Source organism: Microcaecilia unicolor, chromosome 3 (assembly GCF_901765095.1).
Source record: "Microcaecilia unicolor chromosome 3, aMicUni1.1, whole genome shotgun sequence".
Lineage (NCBI taxonomy): Eukaryota > Metazoa > Chordata > Amphibia > Gymnophiona > Siphonopidae > Microcaecilia > Microcaecilia unicolor.
The window spans coordinates 296,646,553-296,665,316 of record NC_044033.1 but is presented as its reverse complement, the minus strand read 5'-3'; the positions used below and the strand labels follow the sequence as shown (position 1 = coordinate 296,665,316).

The 18,764-nt window shown below is 45.1% G+C and overlaps 1 protein-coding gene across 2 annotated transcripts in view; it reads left to right on the top strand.

The window, feature by feature from the left end:
* Positions 1-18,764, top strand: part of EIF4B (eukaryotic translation initiation factor 4B) — a 296,204-nt gene that overhangs the window by 117,956 nt on the left and 159,484 nt on the right. For both annotated transcript variants that reach the window (XM_030198197.1, XM_030198198.1), the window contains exon 5: positions 12,404-12,458. In XM_030198197.1, the coding sequence (XP_030054057.1) occupies positions 12,404-12,458 (55 nt within the window). The remainder of the gene's footprint in view (positions 1-12,403; positions 12,459-18,764) is intronic.

Genomic DNA, 18,764 nt, shown 5'->3' with positions numbered 1-18,764 from the left:
AATGCATCTGTTTACCCCGCATTTTCTCCAGGAACAATATAGGACTATCGCCTCTGCCAGCTGGCAAACGTGGATCCTGTTTAGTCCTATCCTTTTTGTACTGTTATATGTAAAGTATCTTTTCTTTCTTGCCCTTCTACTCTACTATTCTCATTTGTATCTGATATCACCCGGAGTTCCTCTCCTTCTCTCTGGTTTACGTAAGCCACGTTGAGCCTGCATGTCTGTGGGATAATGTGGGGTATAAATACATTAATAAATAAATATTTTTCTATTTTCAATATTCAATTCTGACATTTTGTCAGTTATTTTCATTTTTTATTTTTGACCCTTTGGGGCCTCTGAGCCCTTCTCTTACCCAGGAAGCATTGACTGTTTTCAGATATGCAACTACTCAAGCACCCTGGGCCATAGAGCCTTTTGACCAAAGTGTCAGCTGTTTTTATCCTCCATGTCAGCGAGGGAGCCAAGTGGCTTTAAGAGTGTACTCTGTGCAGTAGGACTATTTCAAGCACAGACCCCCATAACTAGTATGTTCAGTGCTTAGGTCCAGAGCATTGAGACATACAGTGTAACCTCTGCCTGCACATGCAATTGATGATCCTTAAAGCCCAACGAGTCCAGCAAGAAAACTCTTGGTTCTGCATTGACGTCTTCGTCCACATCGAACATGGCAGGGATTCAGTACTCAACATGGAGCCTGGTCGCATCGATACTGGGTGCATCGACGCAACATAGAGAAAGTCTGACATTGGACTTGATTACCGTGTAAATTAGATGTTTCAGTTTCTGAGAAAACACCTCTCTAATATCTGAATGATATTTCTCTTCTCTCAAAAGCTAGTATAAACATAAAGGGCATAGTTAAGGTGTATCAGAGTGGAGGAGTAGCCTATTGGTTAGGGCAGTGGACTTTGATCCTGGGGAACTGAGTTCGATTCCCACTGCAGCTCCTTGTGACTCTGGGCAAGTTCACTTAATCCTCCATTGCCCCTGGTACAAAATAAGTACCTGAATATATGTACAACCGCTTTGAATTGTAGTTGCAAAAACCTCAGAAGGCAGTATATCAAGTCCCATTTCCCTTCCCCATCAGGTAAGAGCTGTGGCCACAACAGTTGCTTCACTGCAAGGCTGCAATATAGTTACATATCTACAACACATTATAGTCTGGATCATTTATTATTATGACATTTGTATCCTGCATTATCCTAAACAGAGTTAGGTTCAATGTGGCTTACAATCCAATTATAAGCAGGTACTATCTCTGTCCCTAGAGGGCTCACAATCTTGGTTTTTTTGTACCTGAGGCAGTAGAGGGTTAGGTGACTTGCCTAAGGTCACAAGGAGCTGCAGTGGAATCGAACCCAGGATGGCTGGGATCAAAGTCCACTGCACTAACCATTAAGCCACTCCTAACAGATGTTATGTAATTTCTAATAAAGTTTGTAAAGATATATGGAATGGTTTAGTCATCCCATATTGAGAAGATTGTTTAATTGATGTCATTTGATGAGTATTTGGCTCATAGCGCTGCTTGTAGTATTATAAGATATGATAATGCATTTAGAAGAGGCAATAGTTTTGAACAATCAGTGCTACAAACTTAGATTCACCTCAGACCTGCATTTAGAGTATATTGGCTCAGTTGCTGATATCAGTACAGTACTTGTTTGCTGTGATGTCAGAATTTTAACAGTGGTGATAAATTAATCAGGCTTCTGTTTAATGTGACAAATGAGACAACCCTCAGCTGGGAAGGCCTCACTTAAATGGCTGATTTAATCCTACTTGTTGATGGAGAAAGTGAATTTGTTTATCTATAACAGGGTTAAACTATGCATGCCCTTCTACCTCCCTGGAAGAGGTGTAGAAGATTAACTTAACCATTGTATAATGCTAAGAAGACTCATGGAAGCCTCTACAGAAACAGCTGTTTATACTTAGGAAAAACAAGGACCTAATTAAAAGAAAAAAAATGGAGATACTAAATTTGTACTCTTATTTTCAACCAAACTTAGAAACATACTGGGCAATATTCAGCCAGCATTAGTCAGCATTTTTTTAAACACTTATCGTCATCAGCTAGATTAGCACCCAGTATTTAGTACTGGGCCATGTCTGGGCACCTGCACTGAATATTGGCTCTAAATTTGATGAAGACAGCTGCCAGAGCCTATGCGTGTCCCAGCCAACATTTAGCTAGGGCCCACATAATACAGTTAAGGGGACCCCAGATGAATATCGGCTGGGACCCACATAACTATATTTTAACTTTAAGGAAGCCCTGATCCTTCTCTCAGCTGCCAAGAAGACCACCCTTCCTAAACCTCTCTCCCCCCCCACCCCACCTTAAATTTGCCCGCTTAGCTGTGTGGGTATCAGCACTGCATATCACTTGCACCAGTATAAATACAAAACATTCTTATATTCTGCAATGACCATTCAAGTTCCATGCGGATTACAAATCATTAAAAAAGATTCCGTATCGGATCATCTACAACGATTGTACAGTGACTGACTAAATCGAGGAGCTTCGGGCTTTCTTGGACAAGCTATCGTAACAGCTACTACATTTTGTTGGATTACACCTGCGAGGTGATGTCTTGACCATTACCCTGCACTACAGTGTTCTCGAGAGGCTTGAGTTCCAAGGAGCCAATGTCTGAGTTGCATCCGTTTTTGAGACCTCGGCCCACGGCAATGTTTCCAGTTATCAGCATCTGCATAGTGGAGGCCTAGATACTTGATGTCTATATCATCGGACTCCCTGATTACGTATCTATGGATGTTTTTTCTTTCTACTTTCCTTTCCTCCCATTTTGAGGTCTTGGGCGGCTTCATATCCTGACATCCTACTGTCCTGCTTTCTGTACCTCCTTGAAGCGATGATAGTTTCTTCAAAGCGTCTTGTTAGTTCTGTACCTGTGGCTGTTTCATACAGTGGTTTGGAATGTAGCGGGGAGGGAGCTTCTAGTGAAGGGGGGTAATTAGAGCCAACATGGCTCTGGGGGGCTGTGAGTATGAATGGTGGGGAGGGGTGGATTGGGTAGGTTTGAGGTATGGCTGTTGTGGCGCTTTGGATGTATGTTGTGTTTCTGGTGTGGATGTGGGTGCAATGGGAGTGGGGGGATACTTTGGTGGGCAGGGGTTGACCTTGGGTAGAGGGACTCAATAAGTGTGCAGGGGCTGGGTGGGAGACTCGCTGATTCCTGTGTCCGGGATGCATTATTAGGCCTACAGCTCTGTATAGGGAGCCTTTATATAGCACTTATGGAGGTGGTTCTGCTGGGACGCCACCTCTAAGAGTACTCGTAGAATTCTTTCCTTTGGTATCCTGCTCTGGTGGTGGGAATGGGTAGTTTGCCTGTCGCCACCTTAAATGTTGATGGCATTCATTCACCAGTGAAGCATATGAAAATTCTCAGTTACAGTAAACGTTTGAAAGTGGATGTCCTGTTGATTCAGGAGACACATTTCTCCCACTCTGGGCATTCTAAGCTGAAAAAAACTTGGGTTGGAGAGTTAGATTTTGCCTCTTACAATAATAGGCAGCAGGGTGTAGCTATTCTCGTCTACAAATCACTGGACTGCACTAGGCATAAAGTCATACAAGACCAAGAGGGGCACTATGTGCTCTAGTTGGGGGTTATTCAGTCAGTTTATGCCCCAAATGTGTACTCCCATAGGTTTTTCACCACACTGCTGGCATCTTTGGAGCCATTGACTGACTATAGGCTTGTGGGGGGGGGGGGGGGGGGGGGGGGGGGGGGGGGGGGGGGGGTGGGGGGGGGAGACTTTTTAACATCACAGCGAACTCACTTATAGATTGTAAAACTCCCAAAAGCCAGGGTGAAGAGCTGGGACTGTTGCATATCTGGCGAGTACTTCACCCTGACAACCATGATTATAATTTTTACTCACATGTGCACAAGATGTATGCCTGGCTGGATTATATCTTACACTCCCCATTGTGTTACCCTTGGTACGGGCAGCGGGTGTAGTGTTGGACCGTAATTTGGTATGGATGGATTTGGGGTCTGCCTAGAGGGTTGAGCTCAACTGGCTGGCGTATGACCCTATGCTGTACCAGGACGCCAGTTTCTATAGTTTTCTGGGGGAAGAATAGAAGCACTTTTTACAAGACAATAACCCCTCAGAGGTGGACCCCATAATGTTTGGGTGGCAGGGGAAAGCGGTGATGAGGGGGGAAATTATTGAATATACTAGTTGTACACGCAGAGAGAGGAATGGGGAGGGAGCTCCTTAGGCTGCTCCAGCAACTTCAGGCAGCCCAAACTGCTGCATTGCAAGGGAATGTTACTGGCGCTAGGGATAACTATTGGAAGTTCAAGAGGCAAATCAGTGAGGTGCTAAATTAAGAGGGCCCTGCAGGATGTTCAGCTTTATAAAATATAACCTGCACCGAGTGGGGGAATAAGGTGGACAAATTATTGGCTGCAGTAGTTCCGGAACCGAACAGCTAAACAGCTCATTACTCGCATTAAATCCCGGTCCGGAGATATGCTTACCAAAGGGGAAGACATTCAGGAAGCTTTTGTGGATTTTTATAAATCATTGTATGATGCAGGCCATTGTGACGTGCAGGAGCGGGAGACTTTTTTTTTTAGTGACCTACAGTTGCCAGTCTTTATGTTGGAACAATTGGTGAGCCTAAATGCCCCTATTCAAGGCTCTGAAATTCAACAAGCAGTTAAGAAACTAAAATTAGCAAAGGCACCTGGGCCCGGATGGCCTATGGGTCTGAATTTACAAAATTCTGGGGACCCAACTGATTAGCCCATTTGGAGACTTATGTTGGGCCTTGTGCAACCCATCTCAGCGCACAGGGTCAATAACTCATGCTACCATTGTTGTGCTGCCTAACCCTGGACGGGACACAGAGTAACTGGGCTCTTACCACCCAATACTAATCAAGATATTAAGCTCTTTGCTAGTATTTTGGCCTCCAGATTGGGCAAAGTGCTGCCCTGTCTGCTTCACAGAGATCAGACAGGCTTCGTGCCTGGTAGATATGCATCTGCTAACATTTTATGAGCATTGAGGGCCTGCGGTTGGGGGGGGGGGGGGGGGGGGGGGGGGGGGTGCTTCCTGGGGATGCAATTATCATTAGTATTGATGCTAAAATGGTAGTTGACAAATCTTGTGGGATCATTTAATCTGGGTGCTTCCTCAATTCAGCATTATGGGGGAATTCTTGGGCGGGGTGTTGTTTGGGCCCTATACAAAAGTCTTTACAGTGCAGATATTGATCAATGGGGAGTTTAACCTCTGTATTTGCGTTGGAGAGGGGAACTCGCCAGGGTTGCTCCTTATCCCCTATGCTGTTTGTCCTTTCACTAGAACCCCTGGCTAGTAAATTCCTCCAGTCCACTGAGCTGGATGGGATTCAGGTTGGGCCACATGAGTATAAAATTAATCTTTTTGCAGATGACATGGTGATATTTTTGGAGAATGCATCTCAGGGGATCCCAATTTGGTAGCCTTCTTTCAGCAGTTCGGTAACTTTTCTGGGTTAAAGATTAACTTTGATAAATCAGAAGCTATGGCATTATCTACCAGTTGTAGCTGTAGGACACTTACCCGAATTTCCCTCTAGCTTGGTCTGAGGGGCCGCTGAAGTACTTAGGGGTTTACCTCCATCTAAACGTGGGTGTTATAAGAAAATGTGCGGGAGAAATTGGCGGCCATCCGGACTCTCTGTCATTTCTGTTGGGATCTCCCTATTCCTTTCCTAGGCCAAATCGCTTTGGTTAAGATGGTTTTCCTTCCTAAGATCTTATTTGGAAGCAACATCCTCCTTCTACAATTCGATTTATCCAGTGCATTCGACATGGTAAATCATAATATTCTAACCAAACTACTGGATAAAACTTGGATCGGCGGAAATGTCATTAATTGGATAAAGGGTTTCCTTACCTCAAGATCTTACCAAGTAAATCAACCTCAACTATCTCATCTCCCTGGTCACCAAACTGCGGTGTACCTCAAGCTCTCCTTTATCCCTGATTTTCTTTAACCTTATGATGATCCCCTTAGCCAAGCTCTATTCAGGCATGGTCTCAACCCTTTCATTTATGCCAATGATGTCACCATATTCATTCCCTTCAAATCTAATCTAACATAAATCTCTGACAAATATCCACGGGCATGAAACATCTTAACCTCTTGGGCCAACGACTTTATGATGAGATGAACAAAGAGAAAGCACAATGCTTAATCCTCTCATCTCAACACTAAACGCTTCTCCAACTAATCTTAACACGTACGACATTACAATTCACATATCCGACAACCTGAAAATCCCTTGGAGTACATTAGACAACCATCTCTCACTCGAAAGTCATGCAACATCCACTACTAAGAAAATGTTCAACATGATGTGGATGCTGAAACGTGTAAAACCTTATCTCCCCTTGAAAACATTCCGGAACTTGGTGCAATTCATGGTACTTACCCACGCCGACTACTGTAATAGTATTTTTTTTAGGCTGCAAGACCCATATCCTGAAAAAACTTCAGACTGCCCAAAATACGGCAGCAAGACTTATTTTTGGCAAATCACGTTTTGAGTGTGCAACAACCTCTCCGTGAAAAACTTCACTGGCTTCCTATCTGTGAGCGAATCAAATTCAAGGTCCACATATTAATCCATAAGATTATCCACGGTGAATCCCCGGACTATATGCCTCAATCTGATTGACCTTCCAACCAGAAACATGTCTGAAACTTGAACTTACCTCAACCTGCATTACCCCAATTGGAAAGGACTTAAATACAAAGCCTATTATTGGTCCACTTCTCCTTCTTAGGCAGACAACTCTGGAATGCTCTCCCCAGACCTATCCGATCAGTTAGTGACTACCCTTCCGGAAATCTCTAAAACCCACCTGTTCAAGCAAGCCTACCCAAATTGACCCAATCTAATCTTATGAACCCTTACCCAACACATATCCAGGAGACAATGACAACAATACAGACTACTTCTTCCACCAAATTTCCCTATGCCTATTCCGTGTCCCATTCTCCTCCCGCCTCCACTACCCCTCCTCCAGTACTCAACTACCCCTTGCTCATCCCCCTCCGCCCCCATTACCCCTCCTCCTGTGCCCCACCTACCCCTTGCTTATACCTCTCCTACTTCCTTCACCCTTACCTTTTCTATATACCTATCTCTCTTATTATTCTGCTAGACTTAACGTATATTTTACATAAGTACATAAGTACATAAGTAGTGCCATACTGGTAAAGACCAAAGGTCCATCTAGCCCAGCATCCTGTCACCGACAGTGGCCAATCCAGGTCAAGGGCACCTGGCACGCTCCCCAAACGTAAAAACATTCCAGACAAGTTATACCTAAAAATGCGGAATTTTTCCAAGTCCATTTAATAGCGGTCTATGGACTTGTCCTTTAGGAATCTATCTAACCCCTTTTTAAACTCCGTCAAGCTAACCGCCCGTACCACGTTCTCCCGGCAACGAATTCCAGAGTCTAATTACACGTTGGGTGAAGAAAAATTTTCTCCGATTCGTTTTAAATTTACCACACTGTAGCTTCAACTCATGCCCTCTAGTCCTATTATTTTTGGATAGCTGTGAACAGTCGCTTCACATCCACCCGATCCATTCCACTCATTATTTTATACACTTCTATCATATCTCCCCTCAGCCGTCTCTTCTCCAAGCTGAAAAGCCCTAGCCTTCTCAGCCTCTCTTCGTAGGAAAGTCGTCCCATCCCCACTATCATTTTCGTCGCCCTTCGCTGTACCTTTTCCAATTCTACTATATCTTTTTGAGATACGGAGACCAGTACTGAACACAATACTCCAGGTGCGGTCGCACCATGGAGCGATACAACGGCATTATAACATCCGCACACCTGGACTCCATACCCTTCCTAATAACACCCAACATTCTATTCGCTTTCCTAGCCGCAGCAGCACACTACTATGTAAGCCACATTGAACCTGCTTTAAGTGGGAAAGTGCGGGGTACAAATGTAATAAATAAAGATACTCTACCCTTTCCAAATGATTCCTATCTGGGTTGTTCATAGGGATGGAAGTGGTTTACCGTGGGATAGTTTTTTTTCTTTCATTTGGGGAGCACGCAGAGCATGGATTGACATAAAGGTTCAGGACCTCAGTAAGGGGTGGAGTAAACTTACCAGACCTTTGTCTTTACAATGTTGCAGCAGCTCTTCATTGGATACACGAGCTCCACACCGGCCATTTTAAATTTGCGCCCGAGAGCGTGTGAGAGAATAATGCTACCTCCATCTCGGAGTTTAACACACTTCACTGTAGGAGCAAACTGGTCCAGTTGTCCCCTCTCCTATGTCCCCTGAAGGCTGCTTTGGGGACTGATGGAGAACTAGGTTGGGTAGAGCAGGGGGTCTCTCTCCTTTTCTGGAGCTCCTGCAGAACCCTGATTTTGCTACTAGCCAGTGTGGGTCTCCTTATGAGTCAAGGGGGGTGCAGGCAAGTGGGACAGATGGCTGCCCTGGGGCGGGGTCATTGCCCTTCCTTCTCACAATGAAAGTCGGCTTGGAATATCACGCAGAAATATTTTTACTCATATTTGCAACTCCGGCACTACTATGCCTCTTTGAAAAGCCCCAATGGCACATATGCCTTCTTTACCACTTTGGACACTAGTTTCATGCAAATGTCCGCCAACCAGAACAAGCTCTCCATGTGGTACAGATTGGGAAAAGAGCATAGACCTTCCCCTTCTTTCACACAGCTGGCTGCGGAGTGGAGTGCACGCTTGGGAGCAGAAGATTCTATTCCAGAGCTGTCCCGATGCTTTAGTTTGGCCTTCTGGGTTAGGGTTACCCCTAATGTAGGCCTACATGAGATCCAGTTTAAAATTTTGTATAATGCTTATATTACCAGAAGCAAGGGTAAAGCCATGGGCCTTTGGGAGTCTGATGTGTGTGATAAATGTGTACTGGGCCAGGCTCTTTACTTCAGTCTCAAGGAGGCCAAAGGAAAGAAATACACATACACCCCACCAATAAAAGATATATAGATCAACGGCCTTTTGGAGAGAAAACGGAGGGTCTCTCATAATGGCAGTGAGGCCACCCAGAACTGTCCCAAAATCCCTCAGGTCCTCTGCTGTTTTATTAAGAATGCATTAAGTCATAAATCAACTGAGTACATCACAATCATGGGACACACACTTTGAAAAATCATTGGCTAGATTAAATTCTGCTTACTTCTGCAAGTTCAGGGGTTCATGGTACTTTCCAAAACTTCTAGTGTTTCCAGTAAATATCTAACATTTCTAGGAATGCGGAACTATCATACATTATTCCGTGCACCACCTGTTTGCTCAGACATCTGCATTCATCGCTTTTCACTTCCCAGTTCTCTTCCAAACTTGTTTATGTCTAATAAAAGTTTCCTGCATCTGGTAAAGACTGCATTTAGTAATTTCTATCTCGTTTACTATACTACCATTTAACCTCTAATATTCCTCTCTATGAATTGGGGGGGGGGGGGGGTATTATTTTCAATATAACCTTAATATCATCAGGTGCACCACTTTTTAGAATGTCCATTGCTCCAGAAATTCTGGCCTAGTGTCATTGCCATCCTGAAAGACGTTCTGGCTGACTCCTATCAATGGTACTGCTAATGGGATCAGACACTGATTTACTGAGTCAGGGTCTTTCCAACCATTTTTGTTCATCTTGCTAGCTCTGATACTGGCCAAGAAAGTAATCCTTCAGCATTGGGCTGCTAACTGGCCCCATCTTTAGAGCACTGGTATGCCAGTATGCGGCAGATGGCTGCTTGCGAGGGCCGGAGAGTCTCTGCTCTGGGCATTAGGGCTTCTCAGGAGCATGGTGGCTTGTGGAAGCGTTACCAGGAGCGGCTACCCGCTGTGTGTCATGTCTCTGTTTCATATCTCCTGGCCAGGGGAAATAGATGGGTGGGGGGGTGAGGGAGGGAGCCGGTTGCTGGGGGTCTTCTGTTTCTTTAGTAAGATAAAACACAGGTGGGTCACTAAACAGAGATTTACTGGAATAGTTTTATAACAGTTTTTGTGTTTTATTGCCTTGCTCATTAATGACTTTCTGATTAAGCTCTGTTTTGTACTACTTGCTAATAAAAAGATTAAAAAAAAAAAAAAGATTCAGGACAATTCCCAGAAGAATTGTAAGAAAATTTCATAGCAACATGATGGCAGATAAGTGCCAAATGGCCCATCCAGTCTTCCCATCTCCAGCAAATCACTATCTCCTTTCCCTGAGAGATACCATGTTCCTGTCCCATGCTTGATTAAATTCAGACAGTCCTTGTCTCCCACCTCCATAATCCAAGAAAATCAGTAATTACCTTAGCGCACCAAAAATTTCTCAAAACAGTATCGTTTTCAGACGTTTTGTATATAAACAATAGTTTGTTGTGATTCTAACCTGTATTGGATCAGCTCTGCGCAAAATTGGAAAACAAATTAGGTGTAACCTATAAGGGGACGCATTTCAATATAGCATATTAAGAATCATTACACAGCTTAAATTGAATACCTGCCTCCACTGGTAACCTCTCCCCTTTATGTACAGAAAATATCATTCAAGCAGCTGTGTTCTGTATAACCTGCAACTTGTGCAACAGAAATTTCGCTCAAGCCAGATAAATTACAGTAGTCCAACTGTCCTAACATTAAACTTTGAACCACTAATTTAAAAGCTGGTGTTTCCAAAAAACTTCTAATCTTTCTTAACTTCCTTAACAATAGGAAAGCCTTCTTTCTAACATCTGTATTTCTGGAGACAACATACTAGAGAAAATAACTCCAAAAATGTTTAAAGTAGTCTTGAAAGCAAAATTTTAAAATGTTGTCATTCCAAATGTCTGATTCTTGACCTATCAACAAAAATCTGTTTTTTTTTTCTGTATTTAACTTTAACTAATGTGACTTGATCCAAGCCTCAATCAGATTAACACAGTCCGCAATCTGCCTGGTTGCCACATCTTTTAGGTAAGACCCAGGACGGAGTGGAGGAGTAGTCTAATGGTTAGTGCAGGCAAAACTTAGATTGTGAGCCCACTAGGGACAGATAAAGTACCTGCATATAATGTGTACAGCGCTGCGTACATCTAGTAGCGCTATAGAAATGATTAGTAGTAGCAGTAGTATCTTAGTCTATATATACGATTCTCCAAAAAAATCCTAAACCAATTAAGAACATTACCTGATCCCCAAAGAAACTAAGAGTTGACAGCATGGTTTCATGATCCACTAAGTCGAAGTCACATGACAAGTGAAATTGCAGTATGACAGCCCTGTGTTCAGTAGTGATCTTCCAGCCTCCCATAAAGTATCAACAACCGTTTCAGTACTAAATTTTCTACTGAAACCTGACTGAGAAAAATGCAGTAAATAAGATTTATCCAGTATAATCGTAATTGCTTATTTACAGTTTTCTCCATTATTTTAATAACTAGAGCTATTGATATCACTGGCCTATAGTTAGTCACATCCTGCATTTGAAGTTTTGGATTTTTTGGCTCCTCCCAAACGCCACCCCCCTGTACCACCCTTAACCTCCCCATTTTTTATGGACAGTCAGAGGCAATATTCAGCAGCACTGTCCAGTTTAGTGCAGCTGAATGTCGGGGGGGGGGGGGGGGGTAGGTGTTGCACAGGCGATTTAAGCAGGCTGGAACCTCTCCTGCCCACTTACATCTCTGAATATCGGCCAGATTTTTTAAGCTGAAAATTCATCATAATTTAGGAGCTTAAAAGTTATGCATATAAATTTGTCTACCATTCATTTGTCTTTATTGAGCCTTGTGCTGAAATCAGTGCTAAGCTTCTAAATTTTTTTCTTCATCCAAATCGCCCAAATTTGCCACCCACTTTTTATGCTCCTGAATTTAAGAGTTTGAAATTTTTAGTGTAAATGTAAGCACTCAGGCCTAGTCAGATTTCAAAGATGCGAATTTAGGGCATAGATTTGAATGTTGGTTCCTGTTTCTTGCTGTCTTGCTGTTGTCAGATGACATCACAACTTTCTGGCTGAATGAGAATTCCCAGTTACAGGTAAAAAACAAAAAAGGCACACAACTGCTTACAAAACAGTAGATAAAAACAACAAGCAGTGGAATCAAATGCATTTATTGGAATAATACCCGATGTGGCCACGTTTCGCCCTCAGGCTGCGTCAGGGTTACAAACTATCAAAAGTGTATATAAATATATCATACACACTAGTAGTTCCAAAAATCTAGTTCCATTTATCTGCTACTTCCAACTGAGGGCGAAACGTGGCCACGTTTGGTATTGTTCCAGTTACAGGTAAGCAACTTTTGTTTTCAGTTCTATTGGCCAGAAAGCCTAAGAAACTTGTCTTGTGTGTTTAAGTCTTTAGGGAACAGAAGAATAAGAGTGGATGTTGCTGATCAAGCTCAGGATAAAGGTGAGTGCATAACCCATGGATGAGCTTTACTCAAATGTTGTGTGCGATTCACATGAAGAATAATCACTAGTGTTTTATGTTCATTCTTCTTTCCCACTGAATATTTGTATGTGCAATACTCTTTTTCTTAATTACCTCTGTTGAAGATAATTGATAAGTATCCTTGTCAGGAGACTTGAACCATTGCTTGTCTCTTAAATTGAAATATGTTGGTTGACAAGCACACACACCCTGGTGACAATTGCCAGTTTGTTGTCCCCCCCCCCCCCCCCCCCCCCCGTTTTTCCCCATAAATGATCTTGTAACACAACTACTGTGCATGGTATTTCCGGAGTGGCATGTGCTAGGTAACTTAATCAGTACTGTAGACTGAAACAAGCTCTATGGAAAGGGTATCAAACTCATTTTAATGTCAGGCCACAGTGGAGGGAAAAAAGACAGTAAATAAGCAGACTTGATATGACCATCTGAGACTGATGTGACCATCTGGGCAGGGGTTACATTTGCATATCTAGAGACGTGTATATATCTGCATATATATAAATTAGGGCTTCACATTAATTGCAAATAACGTGTCAATTGCAATTTAAAAAAATGTAATCATGATTACTAATTGTTGCCCAACTTCTGCCTCCTTCCTGCATTCCCCCCCCCCCCCCCCCCCCACACTGTGGATGGCCTGGCATCTCTCCCAACCCTCTTCTACTCGCTCATGGTTCTCTCATGTCCGTCCCCCCATAGGGCCTTTCCCTTTGATCTGTCCTTACCCCTTCTGATGCAACTTCTTGTTTTAAGAAGGGCGAGACGAGTTGGAGGGAAAGGCCTGCTGCATGCCGCAGGCAGCCTTTGAGTAGGGCTGCAACTGGCGCGCTGCAGGACCGAAGACTTTCTTGGATTTGGTACACTGGGGGGGGGGGGGGACCTGAGAGAGCCACAGGAGGGAGAGATGCCAGACCATGGTGGAAGGGGAGTTGAGAGAGAACCGCTGACGGGGCCAAAAGGGGAGGGAGACATGGTAGACTGTGCAGGGGGAAATAAGGAGAGAAGGAAGAAAGGCAGGCAATGGAGAGAGGAGAGAGATATGTTGGGCTCAGAGGGAAGAGAAAAAGATAATGGGTCTTGGGTGAAGAAGGTGGAGGGGAGGAAGAAAAGAGAGAGGTGTTGGCTGGGGGGAGGGGGAGGGAGATAGATAATAGACCGGGGGGTGGGGGGCGATTGGGAGAGAGAGAGAATGGATTAGGGGGTGGGAGGATTGGGACAGAGGGAAGAGAGTGATGTTGAGCTCAGAGGGAGGGAGGAAGGAGAGAGATAATGGATAGGGTAGTGGGGTAGCTGAAGCTCCACAAGCCACAGAAATCTGCCTGAGTCACCTTCTTCCACCTCATTCTGCCTCAAGAGAGAGGAAGTCAGTGGTATGCCTCAAGTTCATGCATGAACCTGAGCATACTTGAGGAGTGCCGTCATCGGCAGCTGGAGGCACCCCACTGACTTCACGAGGAAGAGAATTGCTTGGCAGTGGATTTCTTCAGCTGGTGGGCGTTCAGCATTCCCACCAGCAAAGGTATGATACCGAATGTAGGGGGAAGTAGAGGAAATGTGTGACCCCTCCAGTGGACTGCTAGATTCCCTGGGCCTGGCCTCCAATGGGGGGGCCCGGTGATAGGGTCTCTTTTGTCTCCTGTGTGTTGGGACCCGGGTGATTGTGATAACCTAGTCCTGGCACACAGGAGTGGGAGAGTGACAGACTGAGGGAGGAGCAGTCGCAGGAAGTAGAGAGCTGCACGGGAACAGGGATAATGAGATATCTGTGGGGTTCCCTCCAGGTCTGCAGCGATGGACCCAGGTCCTGTGGGGTTCCTGCTGAACTAAAACAGAGCTTTGCTTTCCCTCCATACCTCAGATTCTCCAAGGACAAGCAGGTTGCTTGTTCTCACGGTTGGGTCGACATCCACGTCGGCCCCAGGAACGGAAGTTTTGCCAGCAAAATATAAAAAAATCTTCCAGAGTCTTCTGGTGCGCGAGCGTCGCGCACTGCACATGCGCGGATCAGTTTCCCGCCCGCCGCGCAAGTAAGTCCCTCTGCTTTTTTCTCCGTAGCCAAGGAGACGCAGTTTCCTACTGGCTGTGTTTTCTCTCACCCCCAGCAAAAGAATCTGCGCGTTACCACTGTTTTTTTTCTCTTTTTATTTTACTACCAAAAAAAAAGTTTTTTTTCCCTTATTTTCCTAGTTTTTGTCATTAGGTTTAAGTTTCTTCTTTTCGCCGTGGCCGTCTTTGTTTCCCTTTTTGTGTTTTTAATTTCATAGCCGCCGTTTTTTTCATTCCATGTCATCAAAGACACCCAGCAGCTTCAAGTGTTTGCACTCTGTGTAACGAACCATCTCGGGTACCAACCCCCACGTGTGGTGTCTCCAGTGTCTTGGGCCCAACATCTGCCAGCTGCTTGTAAGCTGTGTCCGTTGATGAAAAAACGGACCTAAGTGTCTCAGGAGACTCAGCGAGAAAAACATTTTGCTGATTGGTCCGGTCTTTCGACGTTGGCATTGACAACCGTACTGAGGTCGGCGGCATCAATGTCAAGAGCACAGGTAATGGCTGCCGAACTACCACATCGCGCTGGGAGCAGCGAGGGCATTGAGTGGGTCGCCATCTGTCCCGAGGTCTACTGCTATGCAGGCCCCCCGGGACCGACCTGGGCCCGAGGAGACGTGAGGATTCCACGTCCTCCTCTTCGGTACTGAGGAGTCTCGATGATGGGCGTCGAGGTGAAGGCTAAGAATCACCGTCATCGATCTCCTTCCATGCCGCGGTACCGAGAGCTCCGGGGAGCCGAGGGATTTGGCACCTGAGAAGCGTCAGCGCCGAGAGGACCGCTCACCCTCTATACAAGAGGTGCCGATGCGTCGGTCTCGAGGCCGCACAGATTCGGCACCGGCCCCACAGCCTTTTCCGATGGAGGCTCTCGACGAGTGCATCAGGGCCCTTCTTCTGAGGATTGCTGCGCCAGTCTACTTTGGTGCCAGGGGTGCTTGCGCCTCCTCCACCCTCTGTTGAAGCGGCATCTGGTCCTTCGCCTGTGGTGAGGTCTCCGACCCCGGTGCCGCTTGCGGCATCGGCGTTGGTTGCCACCCGGGTCGACTCTCCTTCGACATCGGCGGAGGAAGCTTTGCCGCAGTCCAGGCAGGGTCGACTTCTCGACATCTCCCTCGAGGTCGTCGTTCCTCGACGTCAAGACAGGCTCGGGTTCGCGCTGCTCTTAGAGAGCTTTTGTCCGATTCCGAGGATGAGCGTTCGTGGGAGGAAGATCCCAGATACTTTTCTGAAGAAGAGTGCTATGGTGTCCCCTCTGATCTACTTCGCCTATTGAGAGAAGGATGTCTCCACCTGAGAATCTTTCTTTTTCCTCCTTTGTTCGTGGAAATGTCTAAGGACATTCTCTTCCCTATGGAGGTTGTGGATGAGCCCAGGGCCGAGATGCTCGAGGTCTTGGATTATCCTTCTCCATCTACAGAGGTTACAACGGCCCCTTTGCATAATACACTCAGAGAAGTTCTTATGCGGAAACTGGTCGTTCCCTCTCTCTAATTCAGTGGTCCCCAAAAAGCTGAGTCCCAGTACAGAGTCCATGCAGAGCCAGTAATGGTGAAGGCCCAACTAACTCACGATTCCATGGTGGTGGATTCTGCTCTCGGAAGAGCCAAGAGTACTAGAGACTATGCCTCGGCGCCACAGGCAGAGAGTCTAGGACCTTGGATTATTTTGGAAGAAAGGCGTATCAGGCTGCTATGCTCACAGCCAGATTCAGACATACCAGCTCTACATGAGCATCCACTTGCTGGAGCATAAGGGATAACTAAATTACTAATGGGCGATGATCAGACGCAAACGCAGGCGCTAGAGGCTGTTAGTGCCATACTAGCGCATGCGTTTGCTACTGCCCCATGATCAGATCTCCCAAGCTCATGAAAAAATGCTCACGCAGGCTCTGAATGCAACTAGCATGGAAAACAGGGCTCTTAGCGCAAGTAGCATGCAAATGCATGCTAACCTATTCCTCCCCAGTGATCATCAACCAGTGTGCCAAACTACGACTACTACTTATTTCTGTAGCGCTACTAGACATAACGCTGCGCTGTACACTTGAACATGAAGAGGCAGGTCCATGCTCAACAGAGCTTACAATCTAATTAGGACAGACAAGAGATAAGGGAATATTAAAGTGAGGATGATAAAATAAGGGTTCTGAACAAGTGAATAAGGGTTAGGAGTTAAAAGCAGCATCAAAAAGGTGGGCTTTTAGCTTAGATTTGAAGACGGCCAGAGATGGAGCTTGACATACCAGCTCAGGAAGTCTATTCCAGGCATATGGTGCAGCAAGATAAAAGGAACAGAGTCTGGAATTGGCAGTGGAGGAGAAGGGTGCAGATAAGCTATCCATTCCGGTTTTCAGCAAGATTATTCAATCTTATTAACTTGTAACTATGTATTACCTTTTGCTACCTTTGTGTTATATGATACCTAATTGTTCATTACCTTACTCGTACATTGTTGAATTGTACTTTTCTGTATTGTAGTCTTCCCTACGGTTTTATGTTAGCCACATTGATCCTACAACTAGTGGGAAAATGTGGAGTATAAATGTATTAAATAAATAAGAGAGATTTGCCCAGTGAACGGAGTTCCCGAGGAGGAATGTAGGGAGAGATGAGTGGAGAGGTACTGAGGAGCTGCAGAGTGAATGCACTTATAGGTCAATAAGAAGAGTTTGAACTGTATGCGGAAATGGATAGGAGGCCAGTGAAGTGACTTGAGGAGAGGGCTAATATGAGCAAAACAACACTGGCGGAATATTAGTCGTGCAGCAGAATTTTGAACAGATTGAAGAGGAGAGAGATGGCTAAGTGGGAGACCAGTGAGAAGCAAGTTGCAATAGTCTAAGCAAGAGGTGATAATAGTGTGGATGAGGTTCTGGTAGTGTGCTCAGAAAGGAAATAGCAAATTTTGATGATATAATAGAGAAAGAAATGACAGGTGCAGAGAAGGAGAGGAGGAATCGAAGGTGACCTCAAGGTTACAAGCTGATGAGACAGGAAGGATGAGAGTGTTATCCAGAGAAATAGAGAATGGGGGAGGAGGAGAGGTTGGTTTAGGGGGAAAGATGATAAGCTCAGTCTTGGTCATGTTTAGTTTCAAATGGTGCTGAGATATCCAGGCAGCAATGTCAGAGAGGCAGGCTGATACTTTGGCCTGGATTTCGGCTGAGATTTCTGGTGTGGAGAGGTAGATCTGGGAGCCATCAGCGTAAAGATGATACTGAAAACCATGGGATGAGATCAGAGTACCAAGGGAAGAAGTATAGATGGAGAAAAGAAGAGGTCCCAGGACAGATCCCTGAGGTACACCAACTGACAGTAGGATAGAAGTAGAGGAGGATCCACTATACACTAAAGGTGCGCTGGGAGAGATAAGAAGAAAACCAGGAAAGAAAAGAGCCCTGAAATCCAAGTGAGGACAGTGTATCAAGGAGTAGGCGGGCTGTGATCAACAGTGACAAAAGCAGCCGATAGATCGAGAAGGATGAGGATAGAATAGAGACCTTTGGATCTGGCCAGAAACAGATCATTGGAGACTTTAGCAAGCGCTGTTTCAGTTGAATGAAGGGGGTGAAAGCCAGATTGAAGTGGATCAAGAATAGCTCCTCTCTCTCCATCATCTACCAACGACCCATCTCACTCTTTCCTCTCGCCATCCAGCATCATTTCTCTGTCTCTCTCCCCCACCAGTATCTTGCAAACCCTACACCAGTTCAGAGCTGGTGTTAAGGTTTGCAGACCATTGGGGAGGAATGGTGAACCCTGTCCAGCATGCACTTGCATGCTAGCAGACCCCCTCCCCCCCACCCCCATTCCAATGCTGACCTGGCTTATAACGTAACTATCTGTTTTACTGGTTTTAGCCAGTTTTGCACATACATTATGATGTGCGTAGTGCTCAAAGGGTTTCAGCACTGCTTTTACCATTCTGGAAAGCAGTGGCTGGAAACTAGATGCAAATGTATTAAAATAAGCTCATTAGTTTTAAATAGGGCTGTACATTTAACACGTTAATACGGTCAACGTGCTAAATGTTTAGTGTTAAAATTTTTAACGCAGTTAATGCGGCTAACGTGCAAGATGCTTAACTGCATTAACTGTGTTAAAATTTTTAACGCTATTCTTCTGTCTCCCCATTCCCTGAATCCAATTTTGCCCCGTCTTGTCTCCCTGTCCTCTCCCCCTCCCACTGGCTTACTCATTTTATATGGTC